Genomic DNA, 26452 nt, shown 5'->3' on the forward strand with positions numbered 1-26452 from the left:
TGGTGCAACGTGACGTTGGTGGATGGAGCGAGACGTGATGTCCCAGATGTGCTCAATCGGATTCAGGTCTGGAGAACGGGCGGGCCAGTCCATAGCTTCATTGCCTTCATCTTGCAGGAACTGCTGGCACACTCCAGCCACATGAGATCTGGCATTGTCCTGCATTAGGAGGAACCCAGGGCCAACCGCACCAGCATATGGGTCTGAGGATCTTTTCTGGGACCTAATGGCAGTCAGGCTACCTCTGGCGAGCACATGGAGGGCTGTGCGGCCCTCCAAAGAAATACCACCCCAACCATTACTGACCCACTGCCAAACAGGTCATGCTGAAGGATGTTGCAGGCAGAAGATCGCTCTCCACGGCATCTCCAGACTCTGTCATGTCTGTCACATGTGCTCAGTGTGAACCTGCTTTCATCTGTGAAGAGCACAGGGCGCCAGTGGCTTTTCCAATACTGGTGTTCTGTGGCAAATGCCAAGCGTCCTGCACGGTTTTGGGCTGTGAGCACAACCCCCGTCTGTGGACGTCGGGCCCTCATACCACCCTCATGGAGTCGGTTTCTAACCGTTTGTGCAAGCACATGCACATTTGTGGCCTGCTGGAGGTCATTCTTCAGGGCTCTGGCAGTTCTCCTCCTGTTCTCTCTTGCACAAAGGCAGAGGTAGCGGTCCTGCTGCTTGTTGCCCTCCTACGGCCCCCTCCATGTCCACTGGTGTACAGGCCTGTCTCCTGGTAGCGCCTTCAGCCTATAGCCTATAATAAAACTAATTTGTAATGTTGATGAACAAATTGGTTCTAGTTTAGCGTTCAGACAATATAAAAAAAAACTTTGCAATTTAAATATCTAAAATGTTTCTTTAGCATTCAATGTCTTTTTTTCTATTTAGTGACTCTATATTGATTTCTTCCAGTGGTGTAACTTTGACTAAATCAAAGTTTTTATTGTGCTTCATCACTAGATAGACTTTGTTTAAAAAAAACATTTTTCACATTATGTCTGTGGTCATTCATGTGTGATCTCAGAGTCTGGGTCGTACGACCCACATATTGTAGACCACAGACACACATTGCCACATAAATCACGTGATTTGAATTTCATGTTAGATTTTATGAGATGTTATGTATTTCTTCCATACTATTAGAATTAATTTCTTTAGCTCCATGATTTATAATTCTGCAGTAGCAGCATTTTATTAAAAAGCATTTAGAGATTCCCTTTGTATCTCCTCTCTCACTCTGGGAAAGAGTTATAAAAGCAGGCTCAAATTAATTTTCTCCATACACCTGAAGAAGGAGGCAAACAGCGAAACGCGTTGTGTGTATAGTTTTTATTTGTTTTATATTAGTGTGAATAAAAAATGTTTACTTACAAGCAACCTGAAGTTCCTGCACCTTGATCTCACTCGGTAACAAAGATAGCGCCGTTCCCTGGTTCTCCATTTTGGCATATAAATCACAAATTATAGCCAATATGTAGTTGGAAAAGTCAGGATATACAACTGATAAAAGCTGTAGAAGTGAGAAAAATTTAGGTGCTGGAGGGGGCCAAAATATATAAAAACCTAGAGACCGGTCACAGGTTAATATGGCCCTGCTTATGTGCAGTTACTTTCACATGGTACATCTAACTCAATATAATTATTACTGATAAATCAAATTCTATAAAACTTTACAACCAGTAAGCAACAAAGATCTCGCCTTAGTAAAGGACACAAACAATTAACTATGATATGATTTGCTTTATTTCATTATTCATATAAAACAGATGGAAAGCAGAAAAGCAATTAAATTCAGTAGACAATTGTTAACCAGTATACAGCAGTACACATAATCCTTTGTCACCTTATACACGTTTGGTTTTTTTGTATGTGCTTAGAATATTAGACATCCGCGCTCCTCATGGATGTTCATCTGTATTTTGCATTTTTGTGACATTTTTGGTACTGTAAACCATTGGTGCCTGTCTGCATCCAGCAGTGAATTGGTGTTTTAATCATATAAATTATATTTAATAATAATCTTTATTTTTATATAGCGTCAACATATTCCGCAGCACTTTACATACATTATCATCGCTGTCCCCATTGGTGCTCACAATCTAAATTCCCTATCAGTATGTCTTTGGATTGTGGGAGGAAACCGGAGAACCCAGAGGAAACCCACGCAAACACGGGGAGAACATACAAATTCCTTGCAGATCTTGTCCTTGGTGGGATATGAAACCAAGGACCCCAGCTCTGCAAGGCTACAGTGCAAACCACCGAGCCACTGTGCTGCCCAGTGAATACATCCAAACAGCTCCTCTTATACTAAAGGCTAAGCAGTTATATTTTTATACATTTATAGGTTTGTGTAGGTATTTTATGATTATTTAACCTTAAAGCTTTACATAGAATCTCTTGGCATTAAGACCTAATTTATAAGTTTCTACTTCTCTTTGTGAGCTGCAATGAATAGCATGCCCTTGTAGTCAATGAGATCACTCACATTCGTTCTCTTTTTAACCTTGCAGTTATCAACAACAAAACCTTCTTCAACTAGAGCTTTTCTGGCAAAATCCTCATCATATTTGAGAATATGGAACTTGTCTTTCCCTATTGTAATATATGTTGCATCTAAAAGCCCCATAAATATGAGGTGTCCTCCAGGTTTCAGCAACTTTGAGACCTTCCTAAGATAATTTTTGAGTTCATCATGATTTTTGCTTATAAATTCTAACAACCAAGCAATGATGATACAATCTGCAGGTGGTAGATCGATTGGCTCTACAATATTTTCTTTCTCGAGGTCACATTTCATAACATGTCGAAGGGCTGTTCTCACTTTTCCATCTTTGTCCTGAAACTGGTCACTGAAAAAAAATGGAAAAATGAAGAATGTGATTGTGTCACAGCCATTTATAAATAGAAAAGCATTAGGGCCCAATAGTTAGCACCTGACTATCGGTTTTCAGTTTTTGGAAAAGGTTTAAATTTTACCAAAATTAATGCACTGTGTTTTCGTTTGGAAAGTTATATTCACACCATGTTCGAAAGCCTATGTGTGATGCATGCCTTGGCAGCTCCATTTGTATACATATACTAAAAGCATCCATAAACCCGCATTCACTCAACAGGGGCCAAAACAATGTAATAATCTCTTTCAGCAAAACTTTTTTAACTGCAAACAAAAGAGTGGAAAACTGCACAGATGGTGCCCAATCATGGCTTTGAGCAGAGGGGGAGGGTATGTAGGAAAGCCAGGTGGGACAGAGTCTGGGTGAGACCCCGTTATTGATTTGCTTTCATTGGAAAAAGCACTGTGATTTTTGTTATTATGTATATTCAGTGAAAAAGGCTGGTTTCATTTAACCCCTTAATAACATCTGACGTACTAATATGCGTCTGTGCCCTGGGACTTAAGAGCCAGACCCGTATTAGTACGTCATATCTCTAATTAAAGACAGCATTAAAGTTACGGTGCCATCTTACCTCCTGGTAGATGGTGTCATCATCCCGGGGGCTGTCGCCGCCCCCCAGCACCAGCGATCGCTGTGATTGGCTGTTCAAATCTGAACAGCCAATCACAGCATATCTCACTGTTTCCGGCAATGTGATTGCCGGAAACAGTGATCTGCAGCCTAGGATCGGTGCTCCTATGAGCACCGATCCTAGACTGTTGCTAGGACACCCCAGCCCTGGCCCCGGACTGCTATGATCGGTGCGATCGCCGATCACATCGATCGCACCGATCGTAGCGCGACCGCGCGGTGACAGGGCGGTCATGGGGCGGTGACCGGCTTGTGACCTGCCTGTCACCGCCCCATGACCCCCTGTAATGTGATTCAAGCCGCCAGACTGCTGTGATTGGAGCGATCGATGATGACATCGATCGCTCCAATCAGAGTACCTGAATACAGGTGACCAGGCGGTCACAGGGAGGTGTCACCCCTCTGTGACCCCCTGTGGTGCGTGCTCTGCTCCAGCCATGTCTGATTGGTGCAATCAGTGTCACCAATCAGATGGCTGGGGCACAACATGCACCACAGGGGGTCACAGAGGGGTGACACCTCCCTGTGACCGCCTGGTCACCTGTATTCAGGTACTCTGATTGGAGCGATCGATGTCATCAATGATTGCTCCAATCAGATTACCTCCACCTGTCACCACCCCATCATCACCCTGTGACCGCCCTGCAGACCCTCACATTTGGTGAGGATTTCTACAGAGCGATCACATCTGATGTGTTTGTGCTGGGCCTTGTAGTGCCACAGAATATTCTGTGACACCACAAGACCATCTTCTCACTGTTCCAGTCGCTGCTGCTGCCGCTGCTCCTGGATCTTCTGTTCCAGCGTCCTGGATCTTCTGCTCCAGCTCCTGGATCTTCTGCTCCTGACCTGCTGTGGTTCCTGCTCCAGAGCCTGCTGCTGATCCTGCAGAGAAGACTTTGGTAAGTCTGTTCTCCCCTCATCCACCCCAATCCCCCCTCCCCCCTCTTTTTACCCCCCTTTACCTTTTTTTTCTGCGTCCTGCAGCGGTCTCCAGCTCTGGTCCGAGTCTCCAGCTCCACTCCCGGTCACCAGCGCCGGGCTCCTGGTCACCAGCGCCGGGCTCCTAGTCACCAGCGCCGGGCTCCCAGTCTCCTGCTCTGGGTCTTCTGTTCCAGTCCTGCTGACCCTTTGGTAAGTCCATCTCTGATCTCCCCTCATTCACCCCAATCCCCCTCTTCCCACTCCCCTGTCTTTTTACCCCTCTTCCCACTCCCCTGTCTTTTAACCCCCCTTCCCACCCCAGTGTCCCTGTTAATTCTTTTGCTTCTGATCTCCAGCTCCAGTACCGGTCTCCTGCTCCGGGCTCCTGGTCTCCTGCACCGGGCTCCTGGTCTCCTGCACCGGGCTCCTGGTCTCCTGCACCGGGCTCCTGGTCTCCTGCTCAGGGCTCCTGGTCTCCTGCTCCGGGCTCCTGGTCTCCTGCTCCGGGTTCCTGGTCTCCTGCTCTGGGTCTTCTGTTCCAGTCCTGCTGACCCTTTGGTAAGTCCATCTCTGATCTCCCCTCATCCACCCCAATCCCCCTCTTCCCCATCTTCCCACTCCCCTGTCTTTTTACCCCTCTTCCCACTCCCCTGTCTTTTAACCCCCATTCCCACCCCAGTGTCCCTGTTAATTCTTTTGCTTCTGATCTCCAGCTCCAGTACCGGTCTCCTGCACCGGGCTCCTGGTCTCCTGCACCGAGCTCCAGGTCTCCTGCACCGGGCTCCTGGTCTCCTGCACTGGGCTCCTGGTCTCCTGCACCGGGCTCCTGGTCTCCTGCTCTGGGTCTTCTGTTCCAGTCCTGCTGACCCTTTGGTAAGTCCATCTCTGATCTCCCCTCATCCACCCCAATCCCCCTCTTCCCACTCTCCTGTCTTTTTACCCCTCTTCCCACTCCCCTGTCTTTTTACCCCCCTTCCCATCCCAATCCGCCTCACCCCAGTGTCCCTGTTAATTCTTTTGCTTCTGATCTCCAGCTCCAGTACCAGTCTCCTGCTCCGTGCTCCTGGTCTCCTGCTCCGGGCTCCCTTCTTCCTGCTCCGGGCTCCCGGTCTCCTGCTCCGGGCTCCCGTCTTCCTGCTCCGGGCTCCCGGTCTCCTGCTCCGGGCTCCCGGTCTCCTGCTCCGGGCTCCCGTCTTCCTGCTCCGGGCTCCCGTCTTCCTGCTCCGGGCTCCCGGTCTCCTGCTCCGGGCCCCCGGTCTCCTGCTCCGGGCCCCCGGTCTCCTGCTCCGGGCTCCCGGTCTCCTGCTCCGGGCCCCCGGTCTCCTGCTCCGGGCTCCCAGTCTCCTGCTCCGGGCTCCCGGTCACCAGCGTCGGGCTCCCGGTCACCAGCGCCGGGCTCCTGCTACGGGCTCCCGGTCCTGAAAGAACAGAGAGGACTTTGGTAAGTAATCTGATCTCCCCTCATCCAACCCAATTCCCCTCTTCCCACTCCCCACACATTTGTGCGCACATCACAAATCCACACTCGTGCTCGCTGTTTGCACCACATACAGTATTTCCTTTTTCCACACACTCTAAATAAAGTACTGACACACACACACTCTCAAAGAATTGACACACACGCACCACATACATAACAAACAATGTCCTGCTCATCCCAAACTCATTATTCAGCGGAGGAGGCATACGCTATTCTTGCCTCCGACACTGACAGTGAGGGTGAGGATCCCACATTTCTTTGTTTTTCCGACTCCTCGTCGTCTTCCTCCTTCTCTTCTTCCTCCTCTTCCTCAGGTTCTGCTGGCCCGCCCCGCCGTCGTCGCAGGAGAGATGATCCAGCGCCCCCCACTACTGAGCCTATATGGACTTCGCCCCCCGAAAATTATGAGCCGCTGATTCCTGATTTCGTAGCGGAATCAGGAATCAAGTTTGACACCACCGGCCTCACAGAAATAGACTTTTTCAAAGTCTTTTTCTCTGAGGATTTTATAAACCTCATGGTGGGCCAAACTAATTTATACGCTCATCAATTTTTAGAACAAAACCCCTCTTCATCATTTTCTAACTGGTATCCTGTAGACGCAGTAGAAATGATGAAGTTTTGGGGCCTGGTCCTTCTTATGGGGATCTTGAAGAAGCCCGAGCTTCGGCAATACTGGAGTGTTGACGTTTTGTATAACACTCCAGTGTTCCGAATGGTCATGCCCCGGACACGTTTTCAGGCCATCTACAAGTTCTTGCATTACCAAGATAATGCAAGGTGTCCTGCACGCGATGACCCGAACTTTGATCGTTTTTTCAAAGTTCGGCCGGTCATCGAACACTTCAACAACAAGTTTGGTGAAGTGTACGTGCCCCAAAGGGACATTTGTGTGGATGAGTCCTTAATTTCTTTTAAGGGGCGGCTTGGATTCCGGCAGTACCTGCCCAGTAAGAGGGCAAGGTATGGGATCAAGCTGTATAAACTTTGTGAGAGTACCTCAGGATACACTCACAAGTTTAGAGTTTATGAAGGGAAGGACTCCCGGATTGAACCCCCTGAATGCCCCCCTGTTCTGGGAGTGAGTGGGAAAATTGTGTGGGACTTGGTGCACCCACTGCTTGATAAAGGTTATCACCTCTACGTGGATAACTTTTATACAAGTATCCCGCTCTTCCAGTCCCTCTCTGCGCGACGTACCGCAGCCTGCGGTACTGTCCGCAAAATTCAGAAAGGCCTCCCAAAGACGCTAATTGTGCAGCTGCTCAAAAGGGGTGAGAGCAGAGCCCAATGTAGCGACCACCTGTTGATGGTCAAGTACAAGGACAAAAGGGATGTCCTTTTCATGACCACCATACATGGTGATGGCAGCACACTCAGCACTGTACGAGGTTCCACTACACAGGTAGTCAAACCAGACTGTGTAGTGGGGTACAACAAGTACATGGGGGGAGTTGATCTCTCTGATCAAGTCCTCCAGCCATACAGTGCTTTGAGAAAGTCCAGAGTGTGGTACAAGAAGCTGGCCGTGCAAATTGTACAGATGGCAATGCACAATGCTTTCCTTCTGTCACAATGTGCAGGCCAGACTTCTGCGTCGTACCTTCAGTTTCAGGAAACAGTTATCAAGGCCCTGATATTTGGCAGCGGTGACAGAGAGGGCCCCAGTACTTCTGGAATTGAAGGACCAAGAATTGTACCAGGCCAGCATTTCCCAGGGCAGATCCCTCACAGCGGAAAAAAAGGAAAGTCACAAAAGAGGTGCCGAGTGTGTTATAAAAGTGGAATACGCAAGGACACCATTTATCAATGTGACACCTGCCCTGACAAACCTGGCCTGTGTATGAAAGACTGCTTCAAAAGGTACCATACTTCGATGGACTATTGAATTAATTTCTGAAGTATGACAACCTGATGAACACTGCACAGCTGACGTAGTGTTCGTCAGGTTGTCATACATCAGTTGTGTAGTGTTCGTCAGATTGTCCTACACAACTGATGTATAACACTACATTACAAAATTCAAAAATCAACTAACACTACCAAAAAGGGGGCACTTGTTAGGCATTTCACTATTTAGGCACATCAAGGGCTCTGAGAACATGACATGACGCCCGCAGACCATTCCATCAAAGTCTGCGTTCAAAAGCGTCACTCCTTCCCTTCCGAGCCCTTACATGCGCCCAAACAGTAGTTTTTTTCAAACACATGGGGTATATGAGTACTCAGGAGAAATTGCACAACAACTTATGGGGTGCAATTTCTCCTAGTACCCTTGTGAAAATATTTTTTTTTGCATTTTTGTGGAAAAAATGTTTTTTTTTTATTTTCACAAGTCAACATTATGATTTTCTGAGAGGCACCTGGGGGTTCAATGGGCTCACCACACATCTATATAAGTTCCCTGGGGGGTCTAGTTTCCAAAATGGGGTCACTTGTGGGGGAGCTCCAATGTTTAGACACACAGGGGCTCTCGAAACGCAACATGGTGTCCGCTAACAAATTGGAACCATGTCGCGTTTGGAGAGATCCTGTGTGTCTAAACATTGGAGCTCCCCCACAAGTGACCCCATTTTGGAAACTAGACCCCCCAAGGCACCTATCTAGATGCATAGTGAGCACTTGGAACCCCCAGGTGCTTCACAAATTGATCCATAAAAATGAAAAAGTGTTTTTTTTTCACTTATTCAATTTTACGAATCAATTTGTGAAGCACCTGGGGGTTCCAAGTGCTCATTATGCATCTAGATAGGTGTCTTGGGGGGTCTAGTTTCCAAAATGGGGTCACTTGTGGGGGAGCTCCAATGTTTGGGCACACAGGGACTCTTCAAATGCAACATGGTATCCGCTAACAAATTGTCGGCTCAAATTGTTAGCGGATACCATGTTGCATTTGAAGAGTCCCTGTGTGCCCAAACATTGGAGCTCCCCCACAAGTGACCCCATTTTGGAAACTAGACCCCCCAAGGCACCTATCTAGATGCATAATGAGCACTTGGAACCCCCAGGTGCTTCACAAATTGATTCGTAAAATTGAATAAGTGAAAAAAAAACACTTTTTCATTTTTATGGATCAATTTGTGAAGCACCTGGGGGTTCCAAGTGCTCACTATGCATCTCAATAGGTGCCTTGGGGGGTCTAGTTTCCAAAATGGGGTCACTTGTGGGGGAGCTCCAATATTTGGGCACACAGCGGCTCTCCAAATGCAACATGGTGTCCGCTAACAAATTTAACGGAAAATCGGCTCAAATTGTTAGCGACACCATGTTGCGTTTGGAGAGCCGCTGTGTGCCCAAACATTGGAGCTCCCCCACAAGTGACCCCATTTTGGAAACTAGACCCCCCAAGGCACCTATCTAGATGCATAATGAGCACTTGGAACCCCCAGGTGCTTCACAAATTGATTCGTAAAATTGAATAAGTGAAAAAAAAACACTTTTTCATTTTTATGGATCAATTTGTGAAGCACCTGGGGGTTCCAAGTGCTCACTATGCATCTCAATAGGTGCCTTTGGGGGTCTAGTTTCCAAAATGGGGTCACTTATGGGGGAGCTCCAATATTTGGGCACACAGCGGCTCTCCAAATGCAACATGGTGTCCGCTAACAAATTTAACGGAAAATCGGCTCAAATTGTTAGCGACACCATGTTGCGTTTGGAGAGCCGCTGTGTGCCCAAACATTGGAGCTCCCCCACAAGTGACCGCATTTTGGAAACTAGACCCCCCAAGGCACCTATCTAGATGCATAGTGAGCACTTGGAACCCCGAGGTGCTTCACAAATTGATTCGTAACAATGAAAAAGTGAAAAAAGAAACACATTTTCATTTTTATGAATCAATTTGCGAAGCACCTGAGGGTTCCAAGTGCTCACTTTGCATCTAGATAGGTGCCATGGGTGGTCTAGTTTCCAAAATGGGGTCACTTTTGGGGCAGCTCCAATATTTGGGCACACAGCGGCTCTCCAAACGCAACATGGTGTCCGCTAACAAATTTAACGGAAAATCGGCTCAAATTGTTAGCGACACCATGTTGCGTTTGGAGAGCCGCTGTGTGCCCAAACATTAGAGCTCTCCCACAAGTGACCCAATTTTGGAAACTAGACCCCACAAGGCACCTATCTAGATGCATAGTGAGCACTTGGAACCCCCAGGTGCTTCACAAATTGATTCGTAACAATGAAAAAGTGAAAAAAAAAACACTTTTCATTTTTATGAATCAATTTGTGAAGCACCTGAGGGTTCCAAGTGCTCACAATGCATCTCGATAGGTGTCTTGGGGGGTATAGTTTCCAAAATGGGGTCACTTGTGGGGGAGCTCCAATGTTTGGGCACACAGTGGCTCTCCCAACGCAACATGGTGTCGCTAACAATTTGAGCCGATTTTCCGTTAAATTTGTTAGAGGACACCATGTTGCATTTAGAGAGTCCCTGTGTGCCCAAACATTGAAGCTCCCCCACAAGTGACCCAATTTTGGAAACTAGACACCCTAAGGCACCTATCTAGATGCATAGTGAGCACTTGGAACCCCAAGGTGCTTCACAAATTGATTCGTAACAATGAAAAAGTGAAAAAAAAAACACTTTTTCATTTTTATGAATCAATTTGTGAAGCACCTGAGGGTTCCAAATGCTCACTATGCATCTAGATAGGTGCCTTGGGGGTCTAGTTTCCAAAATGGGGTCACTTGTGGGGGAGCTCCAATATTTGGGCACACAGTGGCTCTCTAAATGCAACATGGTGTCCGCTAACAAATTTAACGCAAAATCGGCTCAAATTGTTAGCGACACCATGTTGCGTTTGGAGAGCCGCTGTGTGCCCAAACATTGGAGCTCCCCCACAAGTGACCCCATTTTGGAAACTAGACCCCCCAAGGCACCTATCTAGATGCATTGTGAGCACTTGGAACCCTCAGGTGCTTCACAAATTGATTCATAAAAATGAAAAATTGTTTTTTTTTTCACTTGTTCATTGTTACGAATCAATTTGTGAAGCACCTGGGGGTTCCAAGTGCTCACTATGCATCTAGATAGGTGCCTTGTGGGGTCTAGTTTCCAAAATGGGGTCACTTGTGGGGGAGCTCCAATGTTTGGGCACACAGGGACTCTCTGAATGCAACATGGTGTCCTCTAACAAATTTAACGGAAAATCGTCTCAAATTGTTAGCGACACCATGTTGCGTTTGGAGAGCCGCTGTGTGCCCAAACATTGGAGCTCCCCCACAAGTGACCCCATTTTGGAAACTAGACCCCCCAAGGCACCTATCTAGATGCATTGTGAGCACTTGGAACCCTCAGGTGCTTCACAAATTGATTCATAAAAATGAAAAAGTGTTTTTTTTTTCACTTTTTCATTGTTACGAATCAATTTGTGAAGCACCTGGGGGTTCCAAGTGCTCACTATGCATCTAGATAGGTGCCTTGTGGGGTCTAGTTTCCAAAATGGGGTCACTTGTGGGGGAGCTCCAATGTTTGGGCACACAGGGACTCTCTAAATGCAACATGGTGTCCTCTAACAAATTTAACGGAAAATCGGCTCAAATTGTTAGCGACACCATGTTGCGTTTGGAGAGCCGCTGTGTGCCCAAACATTGGAGCTCCCCCACAAGTGACCCCATTTTGGAAACTATACCCCCCAAGGCACCTATCTAGATGCATTGTGAGCACTTGGAACCCTCAGGTGCTTCACAAATTGATTCATAAAAATGAAAAAGTGTTTTTTTTTTCACTTTTTCATTGTTACGAATCAATTTGTGAAGCACCTGGGGGTTCCAAGTGCTCACTATGCATCTAGAAAGGTGCCTTGGGGGGTCTAGTTTCCAAAATGGGGTCACTTGTGGGGGAGCTCCAAAGTTTGGGCACACATGGGCTCTCCAAACACAACATGGCGTCCGCTAATTATTCAAGCAAATTTTACAATCAAAAAGTCAAATGGCGCTCCTTCCCTTCCGAGCCCTGCCGTGCGCCCAAACAGTGTTTTTTCCCCAAATATTGGGTATTTGCGTGCCCAGGGGAAATTGCACAACAAATTTTGGGGTCCATTTTTTCTTGTTACCCCTGTGAAAATAAAAAAAATTGGGTCTAAAGTAACATTTTTGTGAAAAAAGTTAAATGTTAATTTTTTTCTTCCACATTCAAAAAATTCCTGTGAAGCACCTGAAGGGTTAATAAAGTTCTTGAATGTGGTTTTGAGCACCTTGAAGGGTGCAGTTTTTAGAATGGTGTCACTTTTGGGTATTTTCTGTCATAAAGACGTCTCAAAGTGACTTCAAATGTGATGTGGTCCCTAAAAAAATGGTTTTGTAAATTTTGTTGGAAAAATGAGAAATCGCTGGTCAACTTTTAACCCTTATAGCTTCCTAACAAAAAAAAATTTGGGTTCCAAAATTGTGCTGATGTAAAGTAGACATGTGGGAAATGTTATTTATTAACTCTTTTGTGTGACATATCGCTCTGATTTCAGGGCTTAAAAATTCAAATTTTGAAAATTTCAAAATTTTCAAAATTTTCGCCAAATTTCCATTTTTTTCACAAATAAACGCAAGTGATATTGAAGAAATTTTTCCACAATCATGAAGTACAATATGTCTCGAAAAAACAGTCTCAGAATCAGGGGGATCCGTTGAAGCTTTCCAGAGTAATTACCTCATAAAATGACAGTGGTCAGAATTGTAAAAATTGGCCCGGTCATTAACGTACAAACCACCCGCGGGGCTTAAGGGGTTAAAGAGCTGTACAAGTTTATGTAGTTCAATAATCTTCACATTGTCTGGACACAAGAATCCGATGCCTGTGAGAAATCTAAATCCTACCTGAGAATGTGAATCCTTACAATTGGTATATTCTTTTTTTAAATCGTGGCTAATGAGTGATTCATATTGATTCATATCAATATATGGCTAATCAGTGGCATACATGGAGGTAAATGCAGAGCTATATTTATTGGATTATCCCGATTATACCTTTGACCCAAATGTGATGTGATCATAGCCTTGTTGTGTCCTTTCAGAAGAACTCATTAAGAATTTTGGTTACAGTGGATAAAAGTAGACCTTTTTACTAACAGCTGAAATTTCATTTGCAATAAAATAACATTTTAAAATAAGGTTGGAGGAACATATGCAGAATTCTACATGTTTTCATGTTGTTGGTACAGTACCAGTACAGTATATTTCACCTTTTTTCTTCTATGTCCGCATGATGTTTCGCAGCATGGTCCCATTCAAATGCTCCTGTACGTTCGTCCACCCATCTTTTCAGCTCCATGATGCATCTGTCATTGGTCTTCAGCACAATGATGTGCTTGAAAAATTCACAGACTGCATAGAGATGATGAATTGTGGAACCAGCACTGAGTTCAATCAAAATGTTTCCTTGAATGTGACCTGCAGAAAAAATATCAGAATACTGTTATATGCATACAAGAGAAAAAAGTGATGATTCATCATTATCTACAGTGGTGTGAAAAAGTGTTTGCCCCCTTCCTGACTTCTTATTTTTTGCATGTTTGTCCCACTTAAATGTGTCAATGCAAAACAAATGTAAATATTAGACAAAGATAACACAAGTAACCAAAAATTGCAGTTTTTAAATGCAGGTCGTTAGTATTAAGGGAAAAAGAAATCCAAACCTACAGCGAACTGTGTGAAAAAGTGATTGTGCAGTAAACCTAATAACTGGTTGGGCAGCCCTTAGCAGCAACAGCTGCAATCAAGCATTTGTGATAACTGCCAATGAGTCTTTTACAATTCTCAGGAGGAATTTTGGCCACTCATCTTTGCAAAATTGTTGAACTTCAGCCACATTGGAGGTTTCTGAGCATGAACCGCCTTTTTAAGGGCATGCCACATCATCTCGATCTGATTAAGGTCAGGACTTTGAATAGGCCACTCTAAAGTCTTAAATCTGTTTTTCTTAAGTGATTCAGAAGTGGAGTTGCTGGTGTTTTGGATCATTGTCCTGCTGCATAACCCAAGTGCACTTCAGCTTGAAGTCATGAACATTCTGTTTCAGGATTTTTTGGTTGATAGCAGAATTCATGGTTCCAGTTACCACAGCAAGTCTTCCAGGTCCTGAAGCAGCAAAACATCCCCAGACCATCACACTTCTACCACCATATTTTACTGTTGGTATGATGTTTGTTTTCTGAAATGCAGTGTTACTTCTACGCCAGATGTAACGGGACATATACCTTCAAAAAAGTTAAACTTTTGTCTCATCAGTCCACAGAGTATTCTCCCAAAAGTATTGGCAATCATCAAGATGTTTCTGGCAAAATTAAGACGAGTCTTTATGTTCTTTTTGCTCAGCACTGGTTTTCATCTTGGAGCTCTACCATGCATGACATTTTTGCCCAGTCTCGTTCTCATGGTGGAGTCAAACACTGACCTTAACTGAGGCAGTTCTTTGAAAGTTGTTGTAGGGCCTTTTGTGACCTCTGGGATGAGTCGTCGTTGCACTCTTGGGGTAATTTTGGTAGGTTTGAATTTCTTCTTCCCTTAATAATAGAGACGTTCATTTAAAAATTGAATTTTCTTTGTCTAACATTTAAATTTGTTTTGTTATCTGAAACTTTTAAGTGTGACAAACATGCAAAAGAATAAGAAATCAGGAAGGGCGCAAACACTTTTTCACACCACTGTATATTCACTACTTCCATTATACATCTCCTAATCAGGTTATCCACTACCTGAACAATCCCTTTTTAAATGAATTAGCCCCCTTGTATAATAAAAATGCTTGCATCCCATCAGTGGCCACTAGAGATGAGCGTTGTTCGACTCAAACTGTTCGCCAATCTCAAATTCGAGCTGTTTTGGGCGGTGTTCGAGCCGTTCGGCGAACACGAACGATTTGAGAAAAATTCAGCTGTTCGAGGTTATGTTCAATAACTGTTTGTGCACCAAAATCATAACTGGATTTTTTCTCAGTAATGATGAAAATTAATGTTAATACGCAGTTTGAGTGAACAGCGGGGTGGGGGGAGGGGCAAGGGATGGATCTCTGCAGAAATAATGAAGATCTCCATTTTTTTTTCTCTTTCTCGCATTTACAGTGGGGAGGTGCAATCTGTCAGCCTATCAGCAGCGCACACATGGAGCGAAGTGCTTTTTTTCACACAAGCAAGGGCATGTGTCATTGGCAGTGTATGTCACATGTCCTTGCCCTATAAGACCAAGCCATTTTCCCCGTCGCCACCATTTTCTCACTGCTGCAGCTGCGTGTTAGACGGCACCGCTGTTGCTATGTGCGCTATACCTTGTTAATAGAGATGAGCGTTGTTCTACTCGAACTGTTCGCCAATCTCAAATTCGAGCTGTTTTGGGCGGTGTTCGAGCCGTTCGGCGAACACGAACGATTTGAGAAAAATACGGCTGTTCGAGGTTATGTTCGATAACTGTTCGTGCACCAAAATCATAACTGGATTTTTTCTCAGTAATGATGAAAATTAATGTTAATACGCAGTTTGAGTGTACAGCGGGGTGGGGGGAGGGGCAGGGGATGGATCTCTGCAGGAATAATGAAGATCTCCATTTTTTTTTCTCTTTCCCGCATTTACAGTGGGGAGGTGCAATCTGTCAGCCTATCAGCAGCGCACACACGGAGCGAAGTGCTTTTTTTCACACAAGCAAGGGCATGTGTCATTGGCAGTGTATGTCACATGCCCTTGCCCTATAAGACCAAGCCATTTTCCCCGTCGCCACCATTTTCTCACTGCTGCAGCTGCGTGTTAGACGGCACCGCTGTTGCTATGTGCGCTATACCTTGTTAATAGAGATGAGCGTTGTTCTACTCGAACTGTTCGCCAATCTCAAATTCGAGCTGTTTTGGGCGGTGTTTGAGCCGTTCGGCGAACACGAACGATTTGAGAAAAATTCGGCTGTTCGAGGTTATGTTCGATAACTGTTCGTGCACCAAAATCATAACTGGATTTTTTCTCAGTAATGATGAAAATTAATGTTAATACGCAGTTTGAGTGTACAGCGGGGTGGGGGGAGGGGCAGGGGATGGATCTCTGCAGGAATAATGAAGATCTCCATTTTTTTTTCTCTTTCCCGCATTTACAGTGGGGAGGTGCAATCTGTCAGCCTATCAGCAGCGCACACACGGAGCGAAGTGCTTTTTTTCACACAAGCAAGGGCATGTGTCATTGGCAGTGTATGTCACATGTCCTTGCCCTATAAGACCAAGCCATTTTCCCCGTTGCCACCATTTTCTCACTGTTACAGCTGCGTGTTAGACGGCACCGCTGTTGCTGTGTGCGCTATACCTTGTTAATTTCAAGCCAATTTTCGCACAAATCTACAGATAGCTTGGGAGTAGGGAATAGTTGTGATTGCAGTCCTTTTAAGGACTAGGTTACAGCATTTCCTACGACTTTTATCAGGCAGGTCTGTGCTCTTAAATAGATAGATTGTGGGAGTAAAGACTAATTGTAATTGCAGTCCTTTTCAGGACTAGGTTACATCAGTTCCTATCAGTTTTTGCCAGGCAGGTCTGTTCCAGTGCTGTGCAAGTTTTTTTCACAGCATTTGGCTGAATCTAGCAAAGCTAATCCTTTTTGGCCTATTGCAGAGTGTGTTAGTCAGTGGAGTAGCCTATCTGTGTTGCAAGATATACCACCTGTGTATAGAATACCAATTTTTTTACTGCACCTAGTGAAGTAAAATCTTTTGGGCATAGCATCATTCTATTAGTCCATCTATACTGACCTCCATCAGGTTGCAAATTGAATATAATTTTTTTCTGCATCTAGCTCTGAAAAAATATTTGGGCTTCTAGCAGTATGTGGGACTTGTTCTATTAGTCCATCTATACTGACCTCCATCAGGTTGCAAACTGAATATAATTTTTTTCTGCATCTAGCTCTGAAAAAATATTTGGCCTTCTAGCAGTGTGTGGGACTTGTTCTATTAGTCCATCTATACTGACCTCCATCACGCTGCAAATTCAAAATAATTTTTTGTCTGCATCTAGCTCTGAAAAAATATTTGGCCTTCTAGCAGTGTGTGGGACTTTCTCTATTAGTCCATCTATACTGACCTCCATCAGGTTGCAAATTAAAAATAATTTTTATCTGCATCTACCTCTGAAAAAATATTTGTGCTTCTAGCTGTGTGTGGGACTTGTTCTATTAGTCCATCTATACTGACCTCCATCAGGTTGCAAATTGAATATAATTTTTTTCTGCATCTAGCTCTGAAAAAATATTTGGCCTTCTAACAGTGTGTGGGACTTTCTCTATTAGTCCATCTATACTGACCTCCATCAGGTTGCAAATTCAAAATAATTTTTATCTGCATCTAGCTCTGAAAAAATATTTGGCCTTCTAGCAGTGTGTGGGACTTGTTCTATTAGTCCATCTATACTGACCTGCATCAGGTTGCAAATTAAAAATAATTTATATCTGCATCTAGCTCTGAAAAAATATTTGGCCTTCTAGCAGTGTGTGGGACTTTCTCTAATAGTCTATCTATACTGACCTCCATCAGGTTGCAAATTAAAAATAATTTTTATCTGCATCTACCTCTGAAAAAATATTTGGCCTTCTAGCAGTGTGTGGGACTTTCTCTATTAGTCCATCTATACTGACCTCCATCAGGTTGCAAACTGAATATATTTTTTTTCTGCATCTACCTCTGAAAAAATATTTGGGCTTCTAGCTGTGTGTGGGACTTGTTCTATTAGTCCATCTATACTGACCTCCATCAGGTTGCAAACTGAATATAATTTTTTTCTGCATCTACCTCTGAAAAAATATTTGGCCTTCTAGCAGTGTGTGGGACTTGTTCTATTAGTCCATCTATACTGACCTCCATCAGGTTGCAAATTGAATATAATTTTTTTCTGCATCTAACCCAGCCAATAGTTTTGGCCTAATACCACAGTTTGGCCACTCAGCTCTGCTCGGTTCCCATCCATTGTTTTTTTGTGCAAACAACTCCAGAGTTGTGAATTAGTTAACCACCAAAATGAGTGGAAAAAGGCCTGCTGCTGGTGAAAAGGGGAATAGGCGTGTTGGGAAGGGGAAAAAAGGTTGTGTCCATGGGGTAGGTGTTAAAGCAACAGTAACATCTGCAGAAGAAAGACCATCTTCCAGCCAAACTAAAATGTCTACTTCTTTTAGCGGACAATGTGATAAGATCCCTTTCTTACGGCCACGCCAATCGCTACAAATTCCAGATGAGGCACAAAAACAGCAGGTGCTTCAACGGATATCAAGTGCTCCTTTAAGTGGGCTCTCCTCCACATCAACTTCAACATCACAAATACTCCAGTCCTCAAAGGTGTCACCCCAATCGCACTTGCTTCCTCACAGCTCCCAAATCTCCAGCTGCCCGTCTGAGTATGAGGTAGAACAGATGGTTGAGTCTGCAGAGCTGTTTACTCATACTATAGCCTGGGAATCAGAGGTCGGATCCAGGACCAGACGCAGAAGGTTCTGACCATAATGTAGACCCTCATTCCCAAACTGTAACTCCTGTTGGTGGAGACAATGAGGAAGAGGATGATGAGACTCAAATACCTGATTGGAGCGACAACTTTAGTTTTTTGTCAGGGCAGGAACAGGTTGGCTCTGAGGACGACGGGTGTGATAACGCACAGGGTGATGATGATGAGGTTGGAGATCCCACTTACTGTCAACCCACAGTCAGCCAAGAGATGAGGTCAGCAGAGGAGGTGGAGGAAGATGCTAGTGACGACGAGGTCAGGTTGCGCCTTCCTGGACAAAGATGTAGAACTGGAAGCACGTCAACAACTGCATCCTCAAACACAACTCTGCCTCTCACCACAAGTCGTGGTGGCTCTTCAGGTCGCATGGGTGCTAAGCCTTGCATAGCCTGGGCATTTTTTCAGATCGATAAAGATGACCCAACTCGTGTTATCTGTAACATTTGTCAGCAAAAGCTAAGTAGAGGCCAAAAAATACATAGTTTGAGTACTTCATGCATGAACCGGCACATGGACATGAAGCATAAGTTGCAGTGGGAAGCTCAGTGTGCTACAATGCGGCCTAGCCGGCCGGGCCAACCACCGTCTGCCATATCTTGTGCATCCGCGGCCTCTTCATCCTCTGTGACTGGGGGGACAGCAGTCACACCTGTTTTGGGGTGCAGACCTGCCACCTCTTTACCCGCAACAGCCAGCGTGATTGGCAGGTCATCATTTTCTTTGGAGGTGGTAACACCAGCTGGTGTTGAGCGCTGTCCGACATCGATAGCACCACCTTTGGATCAAGGCAACCTAACATGTCCGCCTGCATCTTACTCACAGACCGGCAGTTTGCAGGGGACACCCTTATCAACCCCGTCTAAGCACAATAGCCAGCCCTCGGTCCCTCAGATGTGGACAAGTAAAAGACCATTTTCTCCTAGCCATGAGAAAGCTAAGAGGTTGAATTTCAAAATCTGCAAGCTCTTGGCTACAGAAATGCTGCCTTTCCGCCTGGTGGACACAGAGGATTTTCGAGACTGTCCGTCGCAGTGCCCCAGTACCAGATGCCCAGTCGGCACTACTTCTCAAAGAAAGGTGTGCCTGCGCTCCACCAGCATGTCGCACACAACATCACCGCTTCTTTAAGAAACTCTGTGTGTGACAGGGTGCATTTCACCACAGACACTTGGACGAGTAGGCATGGACAGGCGCGTTACATGTCGCTGACTGGGCACTGGGTAACTATGGTGACAGCAGGACAAGGGGCTGCTGTCCAAGTCTTGCCGTCCCCACGAGTTGTGCATCAATCCTCTTTATGTCAAAGTTCCTCCACTGCTTCTGCCTCCTCAACCTCCTCTTGGTCTTCCACCTGCACCCAAAGCCTGTCTGGTCATGCCACAAGCTTTCTAACTGCGCAGAAGGGATCCTGCACACCTCCTTACTATGCTGGCAGTAGGGCTCAACGTCATCAGGCGGTTTTTACTTTGAAATGTCTGGGAAATGTGAGTCACACAGCTGAGGAGTTGTGGTCAGCTCTGGAGAACCAATTTCATGAATGGTTGTCTCCACTGGACCTGAAACCAGGGAAGGCCGTGTGCGACAATGCTGCAAACCTGGGTGCGGCCCTTCGCCGGGGCAATGTCACACACGTGCCTTGTATGGCTCACGTGTTGAACCTGGTTGTCCAGCAATTTTTAGCCCACTATCCCAGACTAGATGGCCTTCTGCAGAGGGCACGGTCGCTGTGTGCTCACTTCCGCCATTCGCATCCCGCAGCTCAGCGACTTACATCTCTACAGAAGTCTTTGGGCCTGCCACTTCACCGGCTAAAATGCGATGTGCCTACCCGGTGGAATTCAACTCTGCACATGTTGCAGCGACTGTGGCAGCACCGACAAACCCTGGTGCAATACGTTCTGACGTATAGCCTCGGCCAACGAGATCCAGAGGTGGGGCAAATCACGCTGGAGGAGTGGTCTCAGATCAGGGACCTATGCACCCTTCTGCACAGTTTTGAAATGGCGACGAAGATGTTTAGTGCTGACGATGCCATTATCAGCATGACTATTCCGGTGATTTACATGCTGGAGCACATGTTAAACAGAATTCGGAGTCAGGTGGTGGCACAAGAGGAGGTGGAGGAAGTAGAGGAGGAGGAGTTGTATGCGGAAGGGCTAACATCTGCAAGGTCCAGACGGTCGGCAGCACCAAGGCGGCAGGCATGTGAGGGTGGGGGAGATGGTTTTACCAGGGCGCATGGTAGCAGCCAAACTAGTGAGGAAGGTGCAGGAGCCCAGGAACAAGTGGAGGACGAACTGATGGAAGACTCATCAGATGAGGGAGACCTTGATCACATTTCTGTTGTGCGAGGTTGGGGGGAGAGGACAGAGGAAGGAAGCATGATTGTTACCTCTCCACCAACACAACAGGGACTTGGTGCTCCTGGATGCGCAACACACATGAGTGCCTTCTTGCTGCACTACCTGCAACATGACCCTCGAATTGTGAGAATTAGAAATAATCCTGACTACTGGGTTGCCACACTGTTAGATCCCCGGTACAAAAGTAAATTTGCAGAAATTATTCCTGCCATAGAAAGGGATGCACGCATGCAGGAGTATCAGCAGAGACTGTTGCAGAATCTTACATGTGCTTTTCCACAAAACACCAGTGGTGCACGTAGTGAATCTCACAGTTCCAACTTGCCAACCGTGGAACCGTCAAGTGTTCAGCACTCAAACCGTAACAGAACCACAGTATCTGCTGGTAACATCAATTTTGCGGAATCATTTCACCACTTTTTTAGCCCATCCTTTGCAAGGCCACAGGAGACAAGAAGTCTGACACATAGTCAACGCCTAGAGACGATGGTACAGGAGTATCTCGAAGTAAACATTGAAGCCATGACTGTGTCACTGGACCCTTGCTCTTTTTGGGCTTCCAATCTGGATAAATGGCCAGAGCTAGCCACTTACGCCTTGGAGATCTTGTCATGCCCCGCAGCCAGCCTTCTGTCTGAACGTGTGTTCAGCGCTGCTGGTGGTGTGCTGACAGATAAGCGCACGCAGCTCTCCACTGATAATGTAGACAGACTCACGTTCATAAAGATGAACAAATCATGGATCCGAAACGACTTTTCTACCCCTGTGTCATCCTGGGGAGAGTAAAAGCTTGATGATTGGTTAAATCACCCTACCAACCGTTTTAAGCTTTCAAATTACTAATCATGTTTATCTGTATCTTGGCTGGAAAATAATTTGGGCTTTGTAGCAGTGTGCAGCACTGATTCTATTAGGCCATCTATAATAAGCTCCACCAGATTTAAAATTACTAATCATGTTTATCTGTATCTTGACTGGAAAATAATTTGGGCTTTGTAGCAGTGTGCAGCACTGATCCTATTAGGCCATCTATACTAAGCTCCACCAGATTTAAAATTAATAATAATTTTTAGCTGCATCTAGCCCGGAAAATAATTTTGGGGCTCCGAGATGCGCAAGACACATAAGTGCCTTCTTGCTGCACTACCTGCAACATGACCCTCATATTGTCAGAATTCGAAGTAATCATGACTACTGGGTTGCCACACTCTTAGATACCCCAAACTTTTCGATCAACCTTTTCATTTTAATAAAGACCAAAAAAATGGTCATTTTTGAAATTATAAGCATTAGCAGGTTATTGGAAACTGAAATCAAACAGTTTTCAACTCAAAACTTTATTCTAGGTGATGTTACATTTTCACATAGGACCCCTTGTTCGAAAGGAGCTTCTGAACTCTCTCGTCCATTGAATTTGTCAGGTTTTGGATGGTTTCTGCTTCAATTGTTTTGCATGAGGACAGAATACCCTCCCAGAGCTGTTGCTTAGATGTGAACTGCCTCCCGCCATCGTAGACACTCCTTTTGATGATGCTCCAGAGGTTCTGAATGGGGTAGAGGTCAGGGGAGCATGGGGGTCACACCATAAGTTTGTCCCCTTTTATGCCCATATCAGCCAGAGATGCAGATGTTTTATGTGCAGCATGAGATGGTGCATTATCATGCAAAAAAATGATCTTGCTGTGAAATACACGGTTCTTCTTCTTGAACCATGGCAGGAAGTGCTGTTTGAGAAAATCCACATACATTATGGAGTTCATCTTTAGCGCCTTCAGGGATCCTAAAGGGGCCGACAATCTCTCTCCCCATGATTCCAGCCCAAAACATTACTCCACCTCCTCCTTGTTGGCGCTGTAGCCGTGTTTGCGTGGGGTGTCCATCAACCAGCCATCCTCCACTCCATCCATCTGGACCATCGAGCGCTGCACGGCACTCATCCGTGAACAAAACAGTTTTGAAATCAGTCTTCATGTAATGTTTGGCCCACTGGAGCCGTTTCTGCTTGTGTGAAGTGGATAGAGGAGGTCGACAGGATGGCGTATGCACAGCTGCAAACCTCTGAAGGACCCTGCATCTTGTTGTTCGGGGGACGTTGGAGGCACCAGCAGCTTCAAAAACTTGTCTGCTGCTATGACAAGGCTTTTTTGCCGCTGCTCTTTTAACCTGACGTAATTGCCTGTAGGAAAGAGTCCTCAATTTGCCCTTATCAACACGCACACGTGTGTACTGTGAATCAGCTACATACTTCTTGATTGCCAAGACACTTCATCCTGATCATCGCACAATGTTGATTGTAGTCATGCCTTGACCTAAACACTCCACAATTTGTTGCTTCTCAGCAGCCGACACATCCTTTTTCTTTCCCATTTTGGCAGAAAATGTAGGCTGCTTAATAATGTGAGACAGCCTTCTTAAGTAGTCTTGCCTTTCATTGGACACACCTGCCAAACTAATTAGCACAGGTGTCTGCAATTGCTTACAGTGATATAAAGAGCCCTGACACACATCACCATCAATGAGTTTAACTGACAAACAAACAAATTCTTCCCTTATCACTCCTAAACACTTTTTGCATAATAATTTGGAACACAGTGTACATGTGCTTTTCCACAAAACACCAGTGGTTCACGTAGTGAATCTTACAGTTCTAACTTGCCAATCGTGGTCTGTATGGAGTTGTTCAATAAAGGGCCCAAAATTAAGATAACATAGATGGGAGAGGTCTCTATGAATAGGAATTCCTAAGTATTTGATACCCTGTGAGGGCCAGGCAAAGGGAAAGTTGGACTGGATGGAATCCTAATATTGGGGTTATGGCGAATTGATGAGAGCAGGTGCTCCGTCACTAGGATGTATAAGAGAGGGGACAGAGGACATCCCTGCCTTGTCCCATTGGTGATTGTGAAAGGTGATGAAAATGTTCTGATGCACCCCCTGGGCCTTGGGACACCCGGAGCCGGACCCTTTTTGGTGGATGCTGGTGGTTGTAGTCTTCGTGGCGGCGACCCGGTTCCGTGGCTCAGGGTGGTCAAACCAGTGGCGGAATTATTTATGTGGTTTTGATGTTTAAATGTCCGACTACGCCCCCTGTGGATTGCGGTCAGAGTGAACCGCCGCTGCAGGGCAGACCGCTGAGGCTGGTGTTGTGGGCGCAGCAGAGCGTAGCATAACTCCCCACGGGAGGAGTATAGCCTCAGGGCAGTGTATGCGGAGGATGGGGGTGATGGTGCAGGGCAGCAGCAGTAACGACACAGAGTCAGTGATGCAATCCAGGGCCTTTACTCACAGTTCTTATTATCCAGACCACGTCTGCAGGTAACGGCTGCCCACGTCGTACTGTGCTCACCAGGTGAGGGGCTCAGACAACTCCCAGATAACTTTGGAGCGCTTCACAGGACCCCCTTTGTGTGTCCTTTGTCTGGCCTTTCTTACCAACCCTTCTGTCCGGCTGCCTCGGGCCCCTCTTGGTAAACTTGGCGCCAGTTTCCCTGACCCTATGTGGTGCCTTCCTAGCGGGTGTAGCGAGGGGCTGCGCCACATAAAATGTCACAGCCTCCGGTTTCTAGCTGAGGGTCGTTTCCTGCCTCCACTAGTTTCAGGGAACGGTCTCCCCCTTTTTCCTGACCCCTCCACGCAGGTGGATTCTGGCGTGCGGTGGCGACTCGCCCGTCCGCACCCCTGGAATCCCTTCATTCCTCGTTCCTGGAGCCTTCTCCGCTCCTCTTCCTTCCTTCTCCCTCTTCCAGGCCTGGGCCTCTATTACTAGGCCCGCCTCCAGAGCAGAGCTCATGCAGAGCCCCTGCTCCCTGCCACTTCTGCACTGAACTAAGATGGTGCCCACCTTTTATACTCCCTTCTCAATGCACCCAGGAACTGCTTCCTCCCTGCTTCTGCACTACAGGGTTTCCCTTCCTCAGTGTTCCCTCCCCCCACTCCAGCCAGGGACAGGGACTGTCGTGCCCATCTCAGAGGCATGTTGGTCGCCCTGCCCCACGGCAATGTGGTGTAATGCATGCAGGTGTCGGGTCCTGATCCACACTCTATCCTTATCTGAGAGTGAGATATCACACCTCTGGGTGAGGTGCAATACCTCTGTAGCAACCGAGCCCTCAGGGTGCTACAGTTCCATTTATCTTCAGCCTAGGTGACGTATTGCGATACAGGGCCGTGATTTTGGCTATAAAAGGGTCCCCTAGACCCCTACCCCAAGCTTTTTAAGAGAATCATATATGGCGTGCCAGGAGACTCTATGGAATGCTTTCTCAGCATTCAAAGAGAGTATCTAATTACAAATTTTTAACTGCATCTAACCCAGGAAATACTTTGTGCCTAGTAGCAGTGTCTGCTAGTCAGCGGATTTTCCCGGCTGTTAAGCAAGCTACACCACCTGTAGTTTGGACACTTAATTTTTTCAAAGGAAATGCTTCGGGACCACGGGATACTCAGTGAAGAGCATCAGGAGGCACCCCAAGGCATAGGGGCTGGGACTGACAGTAGGATGCCTTGCGGTGGAAAGCCGAGCTCGATCCTTATAAAAGCTTTTTAACTGCAGCAGCTTTAGTGGACGCTACTGGAGCTGGAATTACACGGCTGCTGGCATGAGACTTGCCCTCCAATAGATCCTTGTAAATGGGTAAATGGATTTAAAGTGTATTCATTCAAATTAGAGAGACAATTTAAATTAAAAAGCTTAGAGCTGCCTCCACCACAGGGGGGCTCGCTCGACCCACCAGCGGACAGGCACCAGTATTGGGAGAGGGGGGCTGGCCGTCAGGGTTCACCGCGGCTCTGGCACAAACCCGGCGACACGGAGGTGGCACGGGCAGGAGCGGATTGAACGTGTCGGCTTCTCACTTTTTGGATTTTAGAAGGGCATGACATGCCTATATCTGTGTCTCCCCCTCCTTTTACTCCACCACCTCTTTTCTTTTCGCATGACTATATGTACTTGTCACTTTTCCATGTGTTAGTTGTGTCTTCTGAGCAGTTTGTCAGCTTTTGGACACCTTTGAAGGTGTTTTCTATGTGTTTCTATGTGTTTTTGTTTGCCTGCCATTGGTTTTAACGGTGTTCGAAGGTGTTCGACGAACAGTTCGACGAACAGTTCGGCGAACACACGGGTGTTCGACGAACCGAACCGAACCCGAACACTACGGGGGTGGCTCAACACTAGTGGCCACTTTAGGGCTGCTGCGCTGTTACTTCCTTTGGACAAATGTTGGATAAATGCAACAACAGAGAACACAGCAGCCCAATATTGGACCTCATGTGGCATAACAAATGTCATGGAAGATCCGTTGCTGACATTCCTCGAATTGTCTGGGAGTTGAGTATATGGTGTTTTTCTTTAAAAAGGGGACAATTTCATTTAAAAGGGAATGCCATCAAGCAGCAGAGCGACGTGTGGTTTGTGCCAGCGAATCTCCAGCCAGACATGGTAGTGTGTGACAATGGCCGAAATCTGGTGGCAGCTCTGGGCCTAGGCAACCTCACTCACATCCCATGTCTGGCACATGTGCTCAACTTGGTCGTGCAGAGTTTTTTGAGGGACTATCTGGATCTTGATGCACTGCTTCACAAGGTCCGCATAGAGTGCGCTCACTTGCGGCGTTCCAGCAATGCAAGATCACGCATTGCAGCACTGCAGCGCCGATTACGTCTTCCGAAACATCGCATCATATGTGACCTACCCACCAGGTGGAAT

General features: G+C 46.2%; 1 protein-coding gene across 1 annotated transcript in view; it reads right to left on the reverse strand.

The window, feature by feature from the left end:
* Window positions 1-1762: 1762 nt before the first annotated feature.
* The window catches only part of LOC141171666 (indolethylamine N-methyltransferase-like), a 45142-nt gene continuing 20452 nt past the window's right edge, over window positions 1763-26452 (reverse strand). The window contains exons 2-3 of the mRNA XM_073655329.1: window positions 13110-13317; window positions 1763-2852 (exon numbers count right to left, since the gene is read on the reverse strand). Of these exons, the coding sequence (XP_073511430.1) occupies window positions 2429-2852; window positions 13110-13317 (632 nt within the window). The 3' untranslated portion in view covers window positions 1763-2428. The remainder of the gene's footprint in view (window positions 2853-13109; window positions 13318-26452) is intronic.

Source organism: Phyllobates terribilis, unplaced genomic scaffold (assembly GCF_046119375.1).
Source record: "Phyllobates terribilis strain yellow unplaced genomic scaffold, ASM4611937v1 Scaffold_12__6_contigs__length_324123572, whole genome shotgun sequence".
NCBI lineage: Eukaryota > Metazoa > Chordata > Amphibia > Anura > Dendrobatidae > Phyllobates > Phyllobates terribilis.